At 40.0% G+C, this 22290-nt stretch overlaps 1 protein-coding gene across 1 annotated transcript in view; it reads right to left on the bottom strand.

The window, feature by feature from the left end:
* pes (pescadillo) overlaps positions 1-22290 on the bottom strand; it is a 41531-nt gene that overhangs the window by 7464 nt on the left and 11777 nt on the right. Inside the window, exons 5-12 of the mRNA XM_080208237.1 lie at positions 17087-17258; positions 14976-15065; positions 10154-10270; positions 7764-7829; positions 7591-7680; positions 5626-5756; positions 4381-4506; positions 185-369 (exon numbers count right to left, since the gene is read on the bottom strand). Of these exons, the coding sequence (XP_080064363.1) occupies positions 185-369; positions 4381-4506; positions 5626-5756; positions 7591-7680; positions 7764-7829; positions 10154-10270; positions 14976-15065; positions 17087-17258 (977 nt within the window). The remainder of the gene's footprint in view (positions 1-184; positions 370-4380; positions 4507-5625; positions 5757-7590; positions 7681-7763; positions 7830-10153; positions 10271-14975; positions 15066-17086; positions 17259-22290) is intronic.

Below are 22290 nucleotides of genomic sequence, written 5' to 3'. Positions count from 1 at the left end.
TTGGTCTTCAGGTCAGTGGTATGACACAACCCTCAGGGAATTTTATATTCTGTAAACTTTAATCCATTAAGACGACATCCCAAAAGTGTATAACGCTTAACAATAAGGATATATTTGATATAAATCTCAGAGGATATTTGCACTTAAATGAACTAAATGTGAATTCATGCATCAACCAGCTTACATGTATCCTCGCCTCTCTGAATGGCCAAGAGTTTGAGTTTCTCTGGTGGAACGTAATCGCCATCCTTCTCCTCTACAAACGGGGACAGATGAGGTGGTAAATTCACTCCGAGAAAATAATCTTCTACAGGAAGCAGTGTTTTGGCATTAACGCAGTCAAAAACCCACTGGGGCTGAACATAATATCTGCAAGTTAAAAATAGAATGCTGAGCAATGATAAAAATAATTTGCACCGGAGGGCAATTACACACAGATATTTAGCTGGTTACAGATCAGCAGGCCAAAAGTAGGCACACCAAACAGGTAAGATCCTGGGGAGAGGCGTGGGGCAGGGTCTTGACCAGATGATGAGAAGAGGATGTTTCCCCTTGTGGGAGAATCTAGAACTCGGGGGTCACTGTTTAAAGATAAAGGGGATACACATGAAAGACAGAAATGGGGAGAATCATCTTCTCTCCAAGGGTCAGGAATCGTTTTAACTTTCTCCCTCAAAAGGTAGTGCAGCAGTCTTTGACCGGAATGTTACTACCATTCATGCTGGCAAGATTTGCCCATCCCGCTACAGTGGGCGGCATGATGGCACAATGGTTAGCACTGCTACCTCACAGCGCCAAAGACCCAGGTTCAATTCCGGCCTTGAGTCATGGTCTGTGCGGAGACTGCATGTTCTCCCCATGTCTGCATGGGTTTCCTCCCAGTCTGAAAGACATACTGGTTAATGCATTGGCCATGCTAAATTCTCCCTCAGTGCATCTGAACAGGTGCCAGAGTGTGGCAACTAGGGGATTTTCACAGTAACTACATTGCAGTGTTAACGTAAGCCTACTTGTGAAGCTAATAAACAAACTTTAAATTGAACAGAGATTTGGCTGGGTGCCAAATTCTCCAACCTTGCTGCAGTGGGAATGTGGCACGAATGGCAAGGCAGAAGTAGATAGATTCTTGAGAAGCAAAGTTATAAGAAGGGTACAACCTTACACCCCCTTGTAATGAGTTGATGTTATAGTCAGATCAGTCATGATCTTATGTAATGTTGGAGCAACTTCGAGGGGTGAACTCCTGCTCCTAATGTGTCATGCTTGTATTCGACAACATTTCACCTTTTCTTTTCCAAATGACTTATTTCAGAGTCTCTCATCATTTGTAACTGTAGGATGTCAGCAATAAAAGGAAGGAACAGAGATTTAAATTCCATTGCAATACTTGAATTCCACGCCTTGGTGACAGGTTTTGTTACTTTCAGATAGTACACTTGAAGTGAAGGACAAAAGGAAAAGTAATTAAAGCTATAGCATCCAATAATCTGAGTTCTGTTGCTGGCTGAGAAATATAGAACATAGGCATAGAACAGTACAGGCCCTTCGGCCCTCGATGCCAAGCTTTGTCTGAAATCTAGATCAAGCGATCCCACTCCCTATCATTCTGGTGTGCTCCATGTGCCTATCCAATAACCACTTGAAAGTTCCTAAAGTGTCCAACTCCACTATCACAGCAGATAATCCATTCCAGAAGCCAACTACTCTGAGTAAAGAGCCAACCTCGGACATCTCTCCTATATCTCCCATCTTGAGCCTTATGGTTATAGTCCCTTCTAACAGCTACATCCACCCGAGGAAACTATCTATCCCCCTCATCATCTTATAAACCTCTATTAAGTTGCCTCTCATCCTCCTCTGCTCTTAAAGAGAAACGCCCCAGTTCCCTCAACCTTTCCTCATAAGATCTACCCTCCAAACTAAGCAGCATCCTGATAAATCTTCTCTGCACTCTCTCCAATGCTTCCACAACCTTCTTATAGTGAAGTGACCAGGACTGCACACAATATTCCAAATGTGGTCTCACCAAGGTTCTGTACAGTTGCAGCATAACCCCATGGCTCCTAAACTCAAATCCCCCTTAATAAACACCAACACACTATAGGCGTTCTTCACGGCTCTATCCACTTGAGTGGCAACCTTCAGAGATCTGTAGGTATGAGCCCCAAGATCTCTCTGTTCCTCCATATTCCCCAGAACCCTGCCATTGACCTGTAATCCACATTCAAATTTGTCCTACCAAAACGAATCACCTCGCACTTATCAGGGTTAAAATCCATCTGTCATTTTCCGGCCCAGCTCTGCACCCTATCAATGTCTCTTTGCAGCCTACAATAGCCCTCCACCTCATCCGCTACTCCACCAATCTTGGTGTCATCAGCAAATTTACTGATCCACCCTTCAGCCCCCTCTTCCAAGTCATTGATAAAAAAATCACAAATAGCAGAGGACACAGCACTGATCCCTGTGGTACACTGCTGGTAACTGGTCTCCAGTCTGAAAATTTTCCATCCACCGCCACCCTATGAGACAGCCAGTTACTTATCCAATCAGCCAAATTTCCCTCCTTATTGTCTTCATGAGCCTACCACAGGGAGCCTTGTCAAATGCCTTACTAAAATCTATGAATACGACATCAACTGCTCTACCTTCACCTACACACTTAGTTATCTCCTCAAAGAATTCAATCAAATTTGTGAGACAAGACTTACCCTTCACAAATGTGTTGACTATCCCGGATTAAGCTGCATCTTTCCAAATGGTCATAAATCCTATCCCTCAGGACCTTTTCCATTAACTTACCGATCACCGAAGTAAGACTAACCCGGCCTATAATTACCAGGGTCATTCCTATTTCCTTTCTTCAACAGAGGACATTTGCTCGTCTCCAGTCCTCTGGCACAATCCCCGTGGACAAAGAGGACCCAAAGGTCAAAGCCAAAGGCTCTGCAATCTCATCCCTTGCCTCCCAAAGAATCCTAGGATACGGGGATAAGCCTAGGAGACTTATTGACCCTCAGGTTTTTCAAAATTGCTAATACATCTTCCCTCAGAACATCTACTCCTCCAGCCCATCAGCCTGTATCTCTCTCTCATCCTCAAAAACATGGCTTCTCTCCTTGGTGAGCACTGAAGAAAAGTATTCATTCATTGCCTCTGCTATCTCTTCTGACTCCATGCAAAGTTTCCACTACTATCCTTGACCGGCCTTAACCTTACTCTGGTCATTCTTTTATTTCTCACACAAGCGTAAAAAGTCTTGGGGTTTTCCTTGATCCGATCCACCAAGGACTTCTCATGCACCCTCCTGGCTCTCCTAAGCCTTTTTTTTTTAAAAAAGCTCATTCCTTACTACCTTATAACCCTCAAGTGACCCAAATGAACCTTGTTTTTCATCCTTACATACGCTTCCTTTTTCCTCTTTACAAGACATTCAACCTCTTTTGTGAACCATGGTTCCTTCACTTGGCCATTTCCTTCCTGCCTAACAGGGACATACCTATTAAGGACACACAGTATTTGTTCCTTGAACAAGCTCCACTTTTCATTTGTGCAAATATGATCACGAGTGCAACACCTTTGACTAACTATTTCAAGAAAGGAGGTGAAAAGCAGATATAGAAACATAAATAGGGGAAAACTATTTAATAAACTGCTTTGATGATCTTAAAAGTTGATTTTGGGACTCAGTCATATACTTACGATGTGCTGCTCATTACAAGTGATGTTAGGCAAGCAGATAGTGTCCTGGTTAACTTCTACATTTTCCTCATATCACTAGCAAGAATTTAGCTATTTTTCAGAAATTAAAAATTGCAGGCAGTTATTCAATCACTGACTAAATTACCCAGTAAGTCCAAGGAAAACAACTGACACTTAAGAATCAGTTAGGGTACAATACACATATTTTGTATATATTTTAAAGCAAATGATTAAATCTCAGTTAAAAGAATGGATGAAATTGTTCAAAACAAGTAATAATTTTTAAATCAAGTTCAGCTTGGCCAGTCAATGTAGAAAGAACCAAAGCCAACATAATTTATTGCATTTTTTTGGTGTGGGGTTGGGCATGAAAAGGAGGAATTTGCTCTTTACTTGATGGTTTCTAGGGCAATCAGCCAGCCAATGTCTAAAAACTACATGACAGCTTTTGGCATGCAAAAATGGAACAGGGTACTGCAAAATGCAAGTATGTGCCATGATCAGGAACAACTTTTGCTTTTGACCACCAGCATCTGCAATATTTTGTGCTTGAGTATTAACCTAACAACTGAGACATGTAATGAGTTTTTCATTATTAGGTTTAACAGAACTAGGACTGGTAACAAAATGTAACTCATGCTTACTGAAACTAAAATTTAATTTCACATAAAATCATACCTATTGATAAGCTGCTTATTAAGATTTGGCCTGTCCACTATCTGGTGAGTAATGGTTTCATCTGTAACAGGATAAGATGCACCTATACAAAGTGACTTATCCCACGATACCTCGCCTCCTAAACACCTAAAAAAAATTGATAAGACAAATTAGTTGAAAATGGTTTGGAAAAATGGCCTTTTCCCTAAAGCAGTGTTCTTTTGAGTAATGAATAAATACACAAAGAGAGAAATCTCAGGCACAATTCCGTTTCACCCTCCTACCCAATCACTCCTGCAGCAAATTGTGTATTTGTGAATACTGAGCAAGAACCAGGCTGAGCTTGATTTCGCTCTCCCACATAATCAAATACAGCAGCGACAAACAGGGCACGATGTTACGAAAAAAATTCTAAGTGTCGAACGAGCGAGGAAACAGGAGAGAATAGCGCCAGCTTTTTGGGCAAGCTGCAAGTCGCAATCTTATAGCACTTAGTGCAAAAAAAGTGTGCCAGGATGCAATTCTTGCCTGTGTGTGTGTGCGCGTGTGTGTGTGTGTGTGTGTGTGTGTGTGTGTGTGTGTGTGGAGGGGCACGGATGCAGCTGATTCTGGCAGCAAAAACAGGGCCAATACAAAATCGAGGGAGGCGGTGAGAAACAGGGCTCATTTCTCATCACTTGCCTGATCTTACCGCCTCACCGAAGGTTGGGCAGGAAGACCTTCTAAGATTGCACCCTTACAGTCTGGATTTGCTTACATATAATCCTGTACCTGAGCAAAATTCAAAATTGAGGGGCCCCAAAAGGAAAACAACGTTGAAATTAGAAAGAAGTGACAGTCATTGCAGCTAAGAACGTCAATGGCTGGTTGAGCAACTTTATCAGACAAATAGAGTCACACGGAGCAGCAAGATATCAGGTTTCATGTCTCATTTGGGGCAGCAGGGCCCACATTTGACCATGGGTGCAAGGTGGGGCAGAGAGGTGAAAAAAAAATTCAGTGAGGGTTTCCATGCAACATCGCTATCCAGCAATACAAGTGGAAACATGCATAGGTAGAAGAGAACAGAATTGGATTTTGCTCCGTAGTCAGTCAGCCTGGCAAAAGCAATCACTGGAATTAACAAATGAATTATAGTCATCTGTGTGAGGTACCAGCGAGTACAGACATTTGTTGAACTGTATCCCAGCAGTGCTGTACCGACAGCAATGGAGGGGGCTGAAGGTTTTAAACTTGTTTATCTATTATACAACCTGGTGCACGTACCTTATGACAAATGCCAGTGATTCACGTGGCACTTCTCTGTTCAAGAAAAACTTCATCCCCTCAAACAATTTTTTCTGCTTTTCTAACATTTGTTGCTCTTTTTGCTTCTCTTCAAGCAGCATGGCATTTTCCTGAATAAATTACAGGGTACATTATTAATTGCTACTGCTGAGAATAAGTCCATAAATAACAATCTCAAATGCGTCGGCTGGTAAATACTTTGTTTCAGCAGATTGACATAACACTTAAATGTCAGTTTGAACTTAAACCGAAAAAGAAACACAGACACCATTAAGGTAGGAACGCATCACTTTGTATTTCATGGTTAATACATTTCTGGTGTAAAATGCTAACCCATGGCCAAATTAAGTTTGAAAACAGTATTACACCGTCTGTTCTTGATACGTCAATCCGGCAATAAAATTCAATGCGCACTTAGTATCCCTTTCCCTAGTAACAACACAAAGTGCTTAAACGAGATGAAAGTTGACAGAATAGTTAGGGAAGTTTAAACACATGCTGAAAGCTGATTTTTAAGAAACAGACTGGTTCAGTGGATTCAAACAAATGAAAATGTGGGAGCTCATAAAATGTCCTGAAAAAGACCACAATCTAGGTGCTTTTGCAAATCATTCAAAAGGTCACAAAGTCATATAAAGGATATGCAAATTTTCTTTGGCAATAAAAAGGCAATTGTATTTGGAAGTACTATTTTTGGAGTAAGTGTGCTTGTTTGTGCACTATTCTGTTGTGTTTTTGTGCCCTGGGGAAATTAAACAATATTTTTTATTTTTCTTTAAATTTCCCTCCCACTTCTCCTGGAGGTTTGGCTTCATGCTCTGTTAGCGTTCCTCTCAGTCAAATGGCTGCTACTCGTGTTCCATTCTCAACAGCGAACATCCACAAATTATTGTGGCGTAACTATGGAGGTTTTGAAAATCTCCACGTTTTAAACCAAGTTTTCCTTTCATAAGCACGTCAATGCTCTTTCTAAAAAATCATTCATGGGGATGTGGTTGTCTTTGGCCAGGTCTGCATTTATTGTCTATCTCCAATTACCCTCCAGAAGGACTAAGTCAAGCAGCTTTGCCTTGATCCTATAGAATTTCAGCATCAAAGTCTGCAGTATTCTCCAAGTTAATTCAGATCCTTTGCAATTTAAAAGCTAGAAGGGGAAGATTCATAGAATAACTCAAAGCTGTTTCAAATTTGTGTTCATTGCATCATTTAAATGTTATGGCTGGTAAGCTATTTTCTCTTTCAGCATGCAATTGGTGTGTTTGGTAAGGATATATTCTGGCAATTTAGAGAATCATTGTTGACGAATGACCTACAACCACAAATTCATTATCCTATATTTTCCCCATTTTGAACGCCACCTACACAATAGTAACAACTCGCCCTACGGATAGAAATGTATTTTCTGACTGTACCAATATATAAGGAGCTAGGCTACTACCATAGAATTGATGGAGAGTTCTTATGGCCAGCCATGGAGCAGTGCTGTGTGTACCAAGCTAACCAATTTTCCATCGTGAAAATAAGACTGAAAGTTAGACCTAGAAATTTGGAGCAGTAGGCAAGCTCCGTCATTTATTACGATCAGGGTTGATCATCCAACTCAATAGCCTGATCCCATCTCCACCCCACCCCACTCCCCATCCTTTGATCCCTTTTATCCCAAGAGCTATATCCAACTCTTTCTTGAAAACATACAATATTTTGGCCTCAACTGCTTTCTGCAGTAGAAATTTCCACAGGCTTACCACTTCCTGGCTGAAGAAATTTCTCCCCATCTCAATCCTAAAAGGTCTACCCTGTATCCTTAGACAATGACCCACCATCTGAAGCAAAAGTCAAACTGATTATAAAAGACTATTTAAAAATCTAGCTCAGCAACAAAAATTCCCCTCTCATTGGAAAGCAAACTGTTCAATATGATGAGTGACATAGTTTGACACTTACTTCATCTGCAGGGAACTCATCAAGTGCGACATCATCCTCTTCACTGGAAGGTACCACACGAGCTAAACTTGAGCCCAAGGCAGCCAGTTTCTACAGGAATCATGAAATTCAAATTAGCACAATGGATATAATTTCATCTTTTGAAGGTGAGATCTGTCAGGTTTACTACTTACCTCCATATAACTTTCAGAGTCCATTGCGTATTTTTCATCATCATCTTGCTGCAGCCCGCTTTCAAGCTGAAAATAAATGTTCAATTTAATTAGTTAAGCTAAACAAATAAAAGGATACAAACCCTTCAGGCATTTTAGACCACGGATCTTTAGTGAGTTGTGGAGATAGTGGTGTAGTGATAATGTCATTAGACTAGTGATCCAGGGGCCCAAGCTAATGCTCCTCGGGACAATGGGTTCAAATCCCACCATGACATTTGGTAGAACTGAAACTAAATTAATTAAATTTGGAATTCAAAAGTGAGTCTCCGTTGTCAATTGTCATAAAAACCCATCTGGTTCTTGAATGTCCTTTTGGGAAGGAAATCTGCCAGCCTTTCCTGGTCTGGCCTACATCTGACTCCAGACTTATGGCAGTGTGGCTTACTCTCAACTCCAACTTGAATGACTTGCAAGGCCATTTCAGAGTAGAGGGCAATTAGAGATGGGCAACAAGTGCTGGCATTGCCACATCCAATGAAGGAATGAAGAAACAAACTATGGTAGTTACAACATAGTATGCAGCATGCAAGATACTTCAAAGTATGTGACAATGACATGCAAATATAGTAAAATAATTAGCAACCTGAAACAAAAACTTCCTGCTTTAAGCCCTAATCCTACAATTAAGAGTGAATACTGCAGCACACACAGACTAGTCACATTTATGGGGTATCAGGACAGGGAAAACTGACAAATACCCAAGGAGCAATATACAGCATAGCTAAAATGGTTCCTTAAGCGTAAATGTGCATGCTATTGGATATTTCTCTTGTTTGCAGACAGTAGCTCAAAATTTCATTTAAAATGGTTCAAGTCTTTTTTGGATTGCAGTGTTAGTTTCCCAAACTGAGACAGTGTTTCTACATATTGACGAGCCAGATCTGATTTTTTTTCTTTCCTGTCTTTAGTTTATTTAACCCGGTCACTAACATAACACATTCAGAATTTAGAAATAAACTTAAATTTACCAAATTCTTACACTGAATTTAGTTAGTCCATGAATTATAGATGAATGATTTTGGAAATATGGAAGCCATTTAGTAAATCCTTTCTAGTATTTTAAATCAAGACTGTTTGAGCTAATGTGTAAATTTCTCCAAAGGTGAAATTTATTAAGGAGTCGAACGTCACTAGTGAAAAGGTTCTGAGCCATTATAGTGTTAAAAATGACAAATCAGTTCTGATTTATTCTATGGACGACATTTCAAAGAACAGATGATCTGACCAAACATCAGCAGTAACATATTCCTAATTTATGAATGTGAATAGCCCATAATTCAAAAGGTCACAACTGCAAGTGAAGCAAGAATATTGCGCACGAGGAGGAACGTGCATACATCCAATAAGGGGGCCGAAAGAAATGCGTCATATTACAACAGAACAGTATTTGTATGTGCTATCCAACGGTTCAATGTGAAAACAAAACACTTTTACTTAACTGGATCAGGCAGTGCATCTTTCAAGGGGTTATTTCACAACACAGCAGAATGCCGCTTCATGCTTAAGATTCCCCACATAGTGGGTTATCGAATTCTGCACAGCTGTGGACATTTCTCACAAAATAGCAAGAACTTTCCCCAGGGAGAGTCTCTTGCCTCTCAGGCCACGATAGTTATTTGTCTATTAGCTGCTGATTTAAGGGCAGTGCTGAAGTGTTTTGGTGGCTGACTGCCAACAAACTTTCTCAAGGTGCTGAATACCACGTGTACTTGGCAAACATTACAACTATAAATTAACATTCCAAAAGGGTTTATTCTGGAAAAAGCTGCCACTATTAGGAAAGTATAAAAGCAAATTACTGCAGATGCTGGAATCTGAAACCAAAAAAGAAAATGTTGGAAAATCTCAGCAGGTCTGGCAGCATCTGAAAAGTATAATTACAGTTTTTTTTTAAGCTCTAGAACTAGCCCACATTAAATACCAAAAGTAGACCCATTATGAACAGTATAGTTAATGCATAACCACTATATATGCGGAAAGTCAAGATAGGACTTGACCTTTGTTGATTTATTAGAATTCTCCAATTTTATGTTTGAGTAAAAAGTTTTACTTATTTGAAACACTTGCTCAGCAGGAGTTTTATCATTCTGGGCTTCAAGCTAGTGAAATGGAGAATAATATTACTTTGTATGCTTGATGATGTACAATGATTTAATAATGGATGTGGTGCAAACCCATCATCAAACTAGGCCCACTAAGCAACAAAAGCAGAAATACGCACAATGGAAAGAAATCTGAAGGAGGAAAATGCATAATCTGAATCAGATTGTTCACACATGTATAAGATCCAAATCATCTCCTGGACACTTGCAAAGATGTTAACATTACTTAACAGAAATGTAATCTACCTTTGGAGGATAAAGAAGATTGAGGCTCTGGTAGAGTCTAAAGTTGACAAACCCAAGAAGGGTTGTGAAAAACTCTGTGAAGGTTGCCATCACTCTGTAGTCCACATCTGTCGGATGCTGAAAGCACAAAATGTAACTTTAGAGCTCAAGTTAAGAAGCTTAGCAAGCATAAGAATTATAATTTCTAGGATGAAATTGTAGCTAATCCGTGTCATTAAAACCAGACAGCACAGAAAGCTTTTCAAATTAAATAAAAATATCTGTTTTGAAAAATTAACAAAAACAGTATACATGATTCCACTTGGGAACAACAAAATCCAAAAGTGAAAAGGGATTTTCATAACAAGTTCAGTGGTGTGTACCATATACTGAAATGGGCAAAACATCCAAAGCACCTGCATGACTCTGCTGTGAACCAAACCAGATCATACTCATATCAAGAAGTGTCACACTTCAAGAAGCATGTAAAGCAGAGGAATAGAGCAGTTAACAGTTTTCCATGCAGTCAACTGTACCACTGTCTCAGAATAAACAAAATGAGCATGTGCAAATGCAGTACTAATTTTGTTTAAAAAGCCAAATAAAACAAAAAATGCCCCAAATAATTTCAGTCTTATTAAACTGCTGTCATGTTCTCAAATTAAAAATAATTATTCAAACAAGTATATAATAAATCATTTCTTATGGAACTTGTGTTAATCAGGATAAAGGAACAAAATGTTGTCATTTTGGGCATCTGGAATCAACATCTAATTTTTTCTGAAGCAATTTACAGCTCAACTAAATGCAGGCCAAAGTTCTAGCTATGCTTCAGCCACTTCACAGGAGAATGATCCCATTCTACCAAGGTGGATTTTTTCACTTGTCAGACTAGCCATCCTTTTGGTCTGAATGAAATAGCCACGCAGGGCCAAAAACATGGTCAGTTTTACTCTACACAAATTAGGACTGGTTTCACATTGCACAGTCATTTCATGCAGAAATCTTAAAGTTAGACAGAAAACATTCATCCCATCAGTCCTAGCTGGATTTTAATCTGGATTGCAAAGGCAAGTAAGCTGAGCGACCGCATTATCCAGCCTCTCAGAAATACTTATCAATCAAAGGAAGTTATCAATGTGCAGCCCTCACATTTAGCAGTAAACAACACAATTTACAAACCTCAATTCTTTGAAATTATCAGAGAAATTTAAAGTTATGATCAATGCAAGGTTTGGAAGTAAAGTGTTTGCAGCTTTCTCACAGGCATTATTGCAGAACAAAACACTTCACTTTCAAATCCATCTGCTGCAGATATTTGCTGCGTAACTGTAAAGAAAAGGCAAGACCGGAGTTAGGAATTTACAAACTGCAAACTTGCCTTTAAATTGACATTAGGATCTACTTAAATAAGTCAGTACTGAGCAGTGTCCAGAGTAACAGCTAAATACCACATCTGTGCCCTAAATCTCAGCAATGTCACAAAATTGGCTAGTACTGCTACAAAAAATCTCCACCAGCAAATTGACTGATTACCATTTTGCGGCTTTGCAATTATAACAAACAGTTCATCTGGGCAGAAGAAATTGGAAACTTCTTTACTCATAATTAGCTTTATCCTTTGGTCATGCCAGATGGCATCAACTTATTTGGCACTGTTTTAACAATTTCAGAACTGTTCACTTTCAAACTTGGCTGCTGTAAACAGCTGCCGCAATTTATCATGGAAAGCTTTTGACTTTTTTTTGTGTCTTTCTTCAATTACAACAATCAGGGTAGATTTGTGGTGTATATGGCATGTGACCAACTGCGCTCCCTCATGATTCAAAGCTCCTAATCATACAGTAGGAGACGTCCCTCTGGCCCACTTGGAGACCCAAAGTCAGGAATGCTTCAACCCATCATTCTGCAACCTAGAGAGAGTCAGCCTTATGGCAGACAAATCTCTATCAAAACATGAAGATTGCGATTAAGTATTTGGTAATGAGCAAATATGACACTGCATTGAACTACAGATTTGGTTAGCGGTACTAATAAAACAAGACTAAGTGCGTAAACAATGAAATCCAATCCCCTAAAGATAAGCATATTATGTCAATTTCAGTGAAATACTATTCATTCTACTGGACCTCAATTTGGTAGAAGGGGCTAATGTCCCCATCTCATGAGCTAGGCTGCCAGAAACAGACTGCTCATTTTTGGAACAGCAGTTCCACTAAGCTTAAGAAATATCACATGATTTAAATATTGGACCATTCAAACAATGAATAGAAGGAATTACAAAGTTCTTTGTTCATCTACCACTAGGGCATAATGGAGGCTTTATTGCTAGAAGCCAGCTGCAGTGCCCCATTCCAATGTTACAAGGAACCCTTTTCAATAAATGAAAGCTTTTAAAATATTAAAAAACGCCCACAGCATAGCAGTTGGCTAAGCAAACGACAGGCAAATAGTGGTCTGAGTTGAGTAGCTGCCCAACACTCTGAAGAATGCAACACAAGAATTTAATTTCCCAGTAATTTTGGGCAAAGAATGAATTTAAATGATAACTCGAATTGTACATTGGCTGTTAATATGATCATTTTTTAAAAGAAAAATTCTGGTCAATTTTATTATTACAATTTTTTTAAAAATCAAAAACATTAAAGTTAAATTAATTCGTCACAAGTAGGCTGACATTAACACTGCAATGAAGTTACTGTGAAATTCCCCGAGTCTCCACAGTCCAGTGCCTGTTTGGGTCAATGCACCTACACATCTTTCAGAATGTGGGAGGAAACCCACGCAGACACAGGGAGAACATGTAAACTTCACATGGACAGTGACCCAAGCTGGGAATCGAACTTGGGTCCCTGGCGGTGTGAAGCAGCAGTGCTAACAATTGTGCCACCCCAAAATCACCTTAAAACAAAATTGCTCATACTCTAAAGGTCAACTGGGATCCCAGGTTCCTAACAAAAAGACTGGAGTACATTTTTACTTGGTATAAGTGATATAATACAAAAAAGTCAGCTTCAAGACATTTTAGTAGCCTTTGGTATCTAGATGAAGATTTGTGTGAACTCTCACTCAGCCCACAGATAGCAGATGTGCAAGTTTGTAGGCGACCGTAGTTTCTCCTGAACCAAAAGAAATCCATTAATCAGTACCCTTCAGGCATCTGGTAGCAAGCAAGACAGTGCTGCTGCTAGGCTACTTGAAGACATTACAGTTTCATATATGAAAAAAAAGCTACACCTTAGTGCTGCAAGCGCAGTTGGAAAGGTCTGGAAAAAATATACAATCCAAACATTTATGTGCATTGCAAACTGGCGCTAAAATGAATTTACCAAACCTTTCCCATTCTTTCAGTTTTACAATACACCAGTTAGTTTTTCCTAATTTTCAAACAATACTTGAAGAATTAAATCACTAAGCTGCTGCATTTATATTAAACCTTCAGGAGAAAATAGTTTAGACTGGGGGGAAGAGGGAGGCGATGGCCTAATCCTACACTATTGATCCAGAAACTCAGCTAATGTTCTGGCGACCTGGGTTCGAAATCCACCATGGCAGATGGTGGAATTTGAATTCAATAAAAAATATCTGGAATTAAGAATCCACTGATGACTGTGAAACCACTGTCGATAAAACCTCTCTGGTTCACTTATGTTCTTTAGGGAAGGAAATTTGCTGTCCTTACCCGGTTTGGCCTACATGTGGCTCCATGGTCAACATGTGGTTGACTCTCAACTGCCCTCTGAACAAGGGACGGATAATAAATTCTGGCCAGCCAGTGATGCCCATGTCCCACCAATGAATTAAAAAAATTAAGAGGGGCAGCAAATGCCCACAATGCACAGTATCAGTGGAGATTTTTTTGAACAAAGTTTAGGCAATGGGACTGAACACATAGTTCTTTCAGAGATCTGGTGTAGGCACGAGGAGCTGAACAACCTCATGAAAAATTCTATGACTATAACAAAATTTGACCTTTCCTATAAAATGATTTTTGTGCAAGCTTTTTATTCTTTGTGACTGTGCAACTTTAGCAGTGGGGTGGCAAATGATATCTAGCCAGTCTGTGTTTTTGAACTTGGATTGCTGTAATTATAATATAGGATCTGAACTAATTCACAATTACACTGCCATGCCCTATACGGCAATGTGAAACATGAACAGGAACGGCTACCATCATAACACACACAACTTGATGTGAAGTAGCTCTTTCTTCCAAGCTCTACAGTTAAAGGAGAAAAAATAATTCTCTACAAAACCAGAACATTGGTTTAATGCTTTTCTTTAAAAAAAAAAGCACTTAACCATGAAGTGCACAATGTGTGAGGCAAACATGTTCTCTTGAAGAACATTTAAACTTGGACCGAGACTCCATTTAAAGGTAGAAGAGTATATTAACAAAGAGTGGCATGGTGGCACTGCTGCCTCACAGTGCCAAGGACCAGAGTTCAATCCCGGGGGGCGGAATAGAGCTTGGGTGGGATTGTTATCGGTCCTGGCTTGATGGGTCAAATGGCCTCTTGCTGCACTTTAGGGATTATACGAGGCTATGATTCCTGTTACCCGTGTTTTCCTGCTCCAAAAAGAAACATTGCTGGGGCTGTTACAAAATTATTGCAACACTATGGAACTTATAAAGGTCAGCTCAATATCAAATATTAAGCGTTGACAAACCTTAGCTAATGGATTTTTATTATGCTAAAGACATTCAGCAGAAACACTGGCTGCCTGAAACAACAGTACACACCACGTTTCTGTGTATCCACTGGTTATTACTTTAAGGGTCAATCAAGAGATACTGAATAGCAAAACTGCAATCTGCCAGTGTACTGCCTTTGATACTTACATCGTGTGCAAACGAGTAGGGCACAATCCATGTTATCAGCTGACCAAGAATTTCGGCCTGGTAATAAATCCCTTTGATAGATAAGAATACCTGGCAAAAAAATTACATTCAAATTAAAACAGGAAAAGCATCACTAAAAAAGAGCAAAGCATGACTGTGTTGGTGATTTACAATAACTTGTTTTTGTCTATATTATGTAGTATGTGCTTATTGCTACGCAACTAAATCTGGTTCGATGAATTCTTGAAAACAATACAACTTCCAATAGTAGTATATAGTATACAAATGTAGCATAGATTATAGCTTTTTAATATATATTGGGTTCGGCAACACAAACTACAATTAATCTTTGTAAACGATTTTCATCATTTGAGTGGATGGGACAATTAAACTGAAGTGTGTGAATTGAGTTGCTTATCTTTAAAATTTTACTCCGTAATTTTCTTAAAATGATCTCCAGATTCTCTCTAAACACCCAGTCCCAATGGTCTGCTAGCTAACTAATTGGCTGTCTATCGACTGATGTTAAGTTCTACTGTTATAGAATAAGAGTGTCCAAATTTGGAGTTCAGGAGATCCTGTCAACACCATGTTTTAATTAATTTTGCCAATTTTATTCCTTAGCTTCTGAAAGCACTGATTATTTGCTGTGTTTGGTTTCACAGCTGACATGCGCTTGATCCCAGACAGTAATGGGTTATTTCATCACATTATACAGAAGTACCCATGCTGTAGCGTCACAGCCACAGCTTTATAGAATGCTGGCCCATCCGACTGTTGCAGCTGGGTCTGATTGACCAATACACACAATGTTAGCCAAGTGACTCCTACAAAGCGATTCTCTAGCTTGTCTGAAGTCTCATTCCCCACAGTTTGCAATGGAGAATCTCAGTTCCTCATAATAGCCCTCATTGGAGGAATGCAATGAGGAGGCAGAAACTACCCAAAGTTCTCTGTTGTCAACAGTGGAGCAGACCTGGGATATTTAAAAACAATTTACTTTAATTCATCTGTGTATGAAATGGGGGTAACACTTTGAATAAACAGTATTCTCTACACCTTTCTTCCTCTGCAAATATCTTTAGCTTTTCCATCAAATTGTTATCCTTTACCCTTGGGATCAATCTTATTTGCTCTTTTCTGCACCTCTTCCTAATGCTTGTGTTTCTATAATTTATTTTAGCTAACTTAATTTGCTACGAAATTCTTTAGGCCATCCTGAGATTGCATTGAAAGCCACGTCAGGTTTTCCTTCTTTCCACGTGGTCAAAAATTCTGCTAGTACCTTTTTTAGATTTCTTCATCACAATGGACAGTGGGATCTGTGCTAATTCAGCACTTAAACTTTGTCTTTATACGGTCATGTATTTGCACTATTAGATTTAAAACCTCATCTCCTTTGTTATTTTTGCGTTGCTAACAAGTCTGACCAGCATCTCAGGTTCTCCTGTGGGATCATGTTGCCATTCATAATTGTATGATCAACGTACTGAATTCATAACTAGTAAAATCATGGCTTACCAAAGTGGTTTCAATCGAAAAAAAAACAGGTGAACAAAAAAGACCTTTCAGATTTTCCATCTTTATTAAGTGTTTGAAATTGACATTCTGAATTAATGCAATTTCATTTCTTGGCAGGAAACCACTTTTCTTTCTCCACAAAATCTTTCCACGAGTTTGAGTGCTGTCAGCATTCAAACACCAGCTCTGTACATTGGTTCTTCAACAGGAAGGTGGAGTTGAAGTCTAAGATCAGCCATTATTGTACCGAGTGGCAGAACAGGACCACACTGTTGGCTCCTGCTCCTATTTCTTGTGTTCTCATTTTTAGTGGTATGTTCGCTGATAATCATGACACAGGTGTTTTTCTAGAACTCTTCAACCGATAATACACATTTACTTACAAGGCTTTCTTCTGGAGTTCTTCCACCCTCTCAATACATCTGAATGTGGTTAAAATCGGGAACATGCACCCTGCTGGGCTGTGTGTGGCGCACAGTGAAACTGGCAGCAGAAGTGGAAAAAACTGCTACATTTAACATCTTGCCCTTTTCAAAATGCCTACATTACAGGAAACCATCCCATACAACACCAGTTTAGTGAAGACTCACCTTGCGGAGCGACCTGGAGGCAATAGTAAAATTCATAAACTCCACAGTCAGGCGCCTACATAACTGAATTGTCTGTACATGGCATCTACCTGTACGAGGGAACGTGGCAAACAGGAAGCACATGGACAATGCATCATCCAGGTCACGAAGTGCATCTATAAAGGTAGGATACCTTAAAGGAGAAAGGAAATAAGGAGTTTAGTCTTACTTTAAAAAAATGAGATGGGAAAAAAAAACAGGACCCATAAAATTCAAGGAGATTAATGAATAACATGTAAATCACCAAATCAGATATAGGTAAGAGTTTTACATGGCCTCATTATAACACAGGGTCACAGAACTGCATTTCTCTTAGCTAAAATACCTTTGCTAAAAAAAAAACACACATCTTACTTCCCAAAAAACATGAGGCTTAAGGGTTTGAAGATGCTTATTGGGGCATGAGGGGAGATAGGTGCTCTTGTTAAACTCAAATTGTAATCCAAGCCTGTGCTGCTGCTAATGCTACAGTCAAAATCAGTGGATGCAAATAAAGTGTTAGAGTAGGGTGAGGAACTGTTCTGCTTATTTTGAGGTCTGAAAGCAGTGGTCCATGTATCCATTACTTGTCAAGTAAAATGTGCAGAGATTCTCCTTCAGAAAGGATTCACTGTTTAATCTACCAATTGAAGCTATTATGACCCAATCAGGAACAATCTGCCTTTATAATCACAAATGTCAAAGCAGCACAATCCTGATTCATAAAATCCCTAGAGTACAGGAGGAGGACCTTTGGCCCACCGAGTCTGTACCGAACACAATTCCACCCAGGCCCCATTCCCGCAACCCCATGCATTTACCCTGCAAATCCTCTTGACACTAGAGTCAATTTAGCATGGCCAATCAACCTAAACCACACATCTTTGGACTGTGGGAAGAAACCGGAGCACCCGGAGGAAACCCACACGGACATGGGGGAAAATGTGTAAACTCCTCACAGACAGTGACAAAAGGCCGAAATTGAACCTGGTACCCTGGCGCTGTGAGGCAGTGCTAACCACTGTGCTGCTTGAAATCTGACATGCATCGTCATTCTTTCATTGTCACTGGATCAGAATCTTGATCTAACAACAACTTGTGCACCATATAGACTTCAGTGGTTCAAAGAATAGGCAGGCAGGCCCACCACACCTTGCCAAAAGGAAATTAGAAATGGGCAATGAATAATGGCATTGCAAGCGATGCCCTCAGCCAGAAAAAAACTGCTTAAAACATTTTGGGGAGATTGATAGTGTATTAGGCAGTGACATCATGACCAGAATGTACACACAATGCATCTGATTGTGTGGAGAGAACAGAAGTCTTTATTGGAACGTACGAAAGGGAGGGAGAAATGGAGGAAGAACCAGAGGCCCAGAATGGGGAAAGTAGGAATCTAAAGCAGCTGCACAAAGAAACAGTAAGTATGGATAGCAATCAGTAAGGAAAGACAACAACACCTCCTCCACGATCATCCTCAACACTGGTACCCCCAAGGCTGAGTCCTCAGCCCTTTACTACACCTACACTGCGGTGCCAAATTCCCCTCCAACTCAGTTTTCAAGTTTGCTGATGGCACCACCATAACGACTTGGATCTCAGACAATGATGAGACAGAGTACAGGAATGAGATAGAGAATCTGGTGAACTGGCGCAACTGCAATAATCTTTCCCTCAATGTCAACGAAGAAGATAGTCATCAACTTCAGGAAGCATAGTGGAGGACATGGCCCCGTCTACATCTATGGGGATGAAGGAGAAATGGGTGAGACCTTCAAGATTCAAGGTATCCAGACTACCAACCTGTCCTGATCCCTCCACACCGGTGCTGTAGTTAAGAAAGCTCACCAACGCCTCTACTCTCTCAGAAGGATAAAGAAATTTGGCATGTCGACTATGATTTTCATCAACTTTTACAGATACACCACAGAAAGCATTCTTTCTGGACGTATCACAGTTTGGTACGGCTCCTGCTCTGTCCAAAACCGCAAGAAACCACAGGTTGTCGCGAACGAGGCCCAGTCCATCATGCAAACCAGCCTCCCAGCCATTGACTCTGTTTACACTTCCTGCTGTCTTGGAAATGCAGCAGGCATAATCAAGGATCCCACACACCCCCGAACATACTCTCTTCCACCTTCTTCCATTGGAAAATGAAGACAAATGCCAACCAATTCAAAAACAGCTTTTTCCCTGCTGTCAGACTTTTGAATGGGCCTACCTTACATTAAGTTGACCTTTTTGTACACTCCTGCTATGACTGTAATGCTACATTCTGCACTTTCTCCTTTCCTTCTCTATGTATGGTTTGCTTGTTCTGTATAGTGTGTAAGATACAATACTTTTCACTGTAGACTAATACATGTGACAATAATAAATCAAATCAAGAGTGGATAGCATGTGTAGTTTTCTACAAGGGGGCCAGTGAGCCAAATCCACTTCCCCCCACCAAACCCAGATCAGGCACAGGAGCAGGAGTGGGGTCAGATGTAAAACAGGTGTACATACCAGAAAAAATCCTGAGGCTCTTTCTCTCATGCATCATGTGCTTTTCATGGGCCTGATTATAAAATCTCAGTCTTCCATTGTTGGAAGACTGAGGGAGATACAGGGCAAGGTGATTTCCACAGTCTAGATCCCTAGAACCCAAGGAAGACTGAATGGAGTTTCAGAGCTAGTAGGATTTGTGAATATAACTAAATAGCACTGCTACTATTAACATTTATATAAGCCAAGACATCTCAAAATGCTTCACAAATATGAGGAACAATCACTGCCAAATCTGGAAGGCAGCAATGACAAAGCGTAGGAGTTAAAGTTTGGACAAATACTTTTGAGAAAGCTTTTGAAATAACAGGACTGGGGTGAAAGCTTTGCTAGCAACATCAGGAAGGGGTGGTACAAAAGATACAGAAGGTCAGAATCAGCTGGAGGAGATTGCAGAGGAGGGTAGGACAAGGTCATGGATGGAATTACATGTGAGGATGCGGGCTTTAATGCACGGGGAAACATGAGATGTCTGTGTTTCTAAAAGCTTTGAAATACTTGCAAATCCTTTTATCTGAAATGTAAACAGAAACCAAGATAACTGTGCAAATGTAGAATATATTAACAGATGGCTCGTCAATCATTAACAGTTAGAACAGCAACTTCAATTGAAACAATATGCCCCATTAAAACAAAGACAATTTTGACCAGGTCTTTTAAAATCTATAAAATATGCACAAAGTATCCAGAAAGAGTTGTTTTAAAAAAATTATTCTGCATCATCAGATGACACCATGAGATGCTTGTTTAGCATCAAAATCATTTTTTAGAAAAACAAAAACACCTTCTGCATCAAGTAATTTAATACCACATGGGAAAAATTCAATGCTGAAGAGGAGTTGGTTAACAGAAGATGCCCAATTCCCAGTAAAAAAAGACTAGAAAAGGGAAAGCTTACTGTTTGCAGGGTAGTTGGCGCGGGGGGTGGGGGGTGGTGGTGGTTAAGCAGAGGTGAAAGCTCAGACAGTCTGGAACAGGCAGTGTGTTGCAAGCTGTGGCAGTACAGAGCAGTGGAACTAAGTGTACATGGCTGGTATGCTACTTGTACATATTCAATCGCTGCTAAGCTGTTGGGAAAGTATCACGTTGAATGGTAGTTGAGGTAGGAGTGGTGGGGAGAGGAGGAAAAGAGAAAAACACCAAGGAGATAATTAGATTTTCCAAAAATGGAATCTTTGAGAACACCAGATTGACGTCACTTGAGCGTTGCTCTTTTGTGGTTATCCAAAACCCCCGAGATTATTACTGCTTTGTAATGTTCCTAGCCACCTTCATTTGTTTTTTTTAGATCAGAACTTTGTGTATGCAACAAGTTCACCCTGCTTTCATGACTGAACAAAAGGAGAAAGCACCATTTACCTAAATTTCTCCCTAAACACTGATCAACTGTTTCCATTCCAACCATTCCTGTTTTAATTATCAGTAACAGCCAGTTCTGAAACTCAAGGTGTGTCTTTTCCTCCTGTCTTAATTACCAGGTCTTTTCACAGCTAACTTGTCTACTTAATGAATACTGTAAAGTGAAATGCAATAGGGTGTTTTTTTTTGCAGTGAGGCAGGAAGTCAAAGGGGAAGGGGTAGGGGTAGTGACAGTGACATGGGTAAAAACAGAGAGAATAGACCACTTTTCGATATTCACAATTAAACAAGTGGACCCTTCAAATGACCAGGTTGACACACAATATAATGATTGTATTAGTGAACAGAAGTGATTGTAAAAGAAACTTTATTTCGCCATTTTGCTGGTACTAACTCGCTTTTTCTTTAGGTCGTGAATGGGAGGAGTAACAAATGGGGACAATTAAATTTCTATCTGCTTTTCTATGTTTAAGGCTTTCTCTAAAGATATACCATGAATTGCACGACAATTTAGTGCTCCAATGAATTTATCTACATCAGGAAAAATCTTGACCATGTTTGCAGTGCATGAGAAAGGAATGTCACACTCAAAGAACAGTATAGCACAGGAACAGGCCCTTCAGCCCTCCAAGCCTGTGCTGATCATGATGCCTGTCTAAACTAAAACGGTAAGCGCTTACTGAGTCCATATTCTTCCGTTCCCATCCTAACCAAGTATTCATCTAGTTACCCCTTAAATGCTGCTATCGTACCTGCTCCCACCACCACCCCGGGCAGTGAGGTCCAGACATTCAGCACCTCTGTGTAAAAAACTTGCTTCACACATCTCCTCTAAACTTTTCCCACATATATTAAACCTATGTCCCCTAGCACTTAACTTTTCTACCCTAGGAAAGAGCATCTGACTATCCACCCTGTCCATGCCACTAAATGTCATAAACTTCTATAAGGTCACCCCTCAACCTTCGTCATTCCAATGAGAACAAACCGAGTTTATCCAACCTCCTCCTCATAGCTAACCCCTCCAGACCTGGCATCATCCTGGTAAACTTCTCCTGTATTCTCTCCAAAGCATCCTTCTGGTAGTGCGGTGACCAGCATTGTACACAATACTCTAAATGAAGCCTAATTAAAGTTCAGCATGACCTGCCAATTTTTATACTCAATGCCCCCAATCAATGAAGGCAAGCATGCCATATGGCTTCTTGATTACCTTATCCACCTGCGTTGCCACTTTCAGTGATCAGTGGATATGTATACTCTGTCAATACTGCTAAGGA

Source organism: Carcharhinus amblyrhynchos, chromosome 20, assembly GCF_965287045.1.
Source record: "Carcharhinus amblyrhynchos chromosome 20, sCarAmb.v2.hapA, whole genome shotgun sequence".
Lineage (NCBI taxonomy): Eukaryota > Metazoa > Chordata > Chondrichthyes > Carcharhiniformes > Carcharhinidae > Carcharhinus > Carcharhinus amblyrhynchos.
The sequence above is the reverse complement of the archived record's forward strand: the minus strand, read 5'-3'. Positions and strand labels throughout refer to the sequence as shown.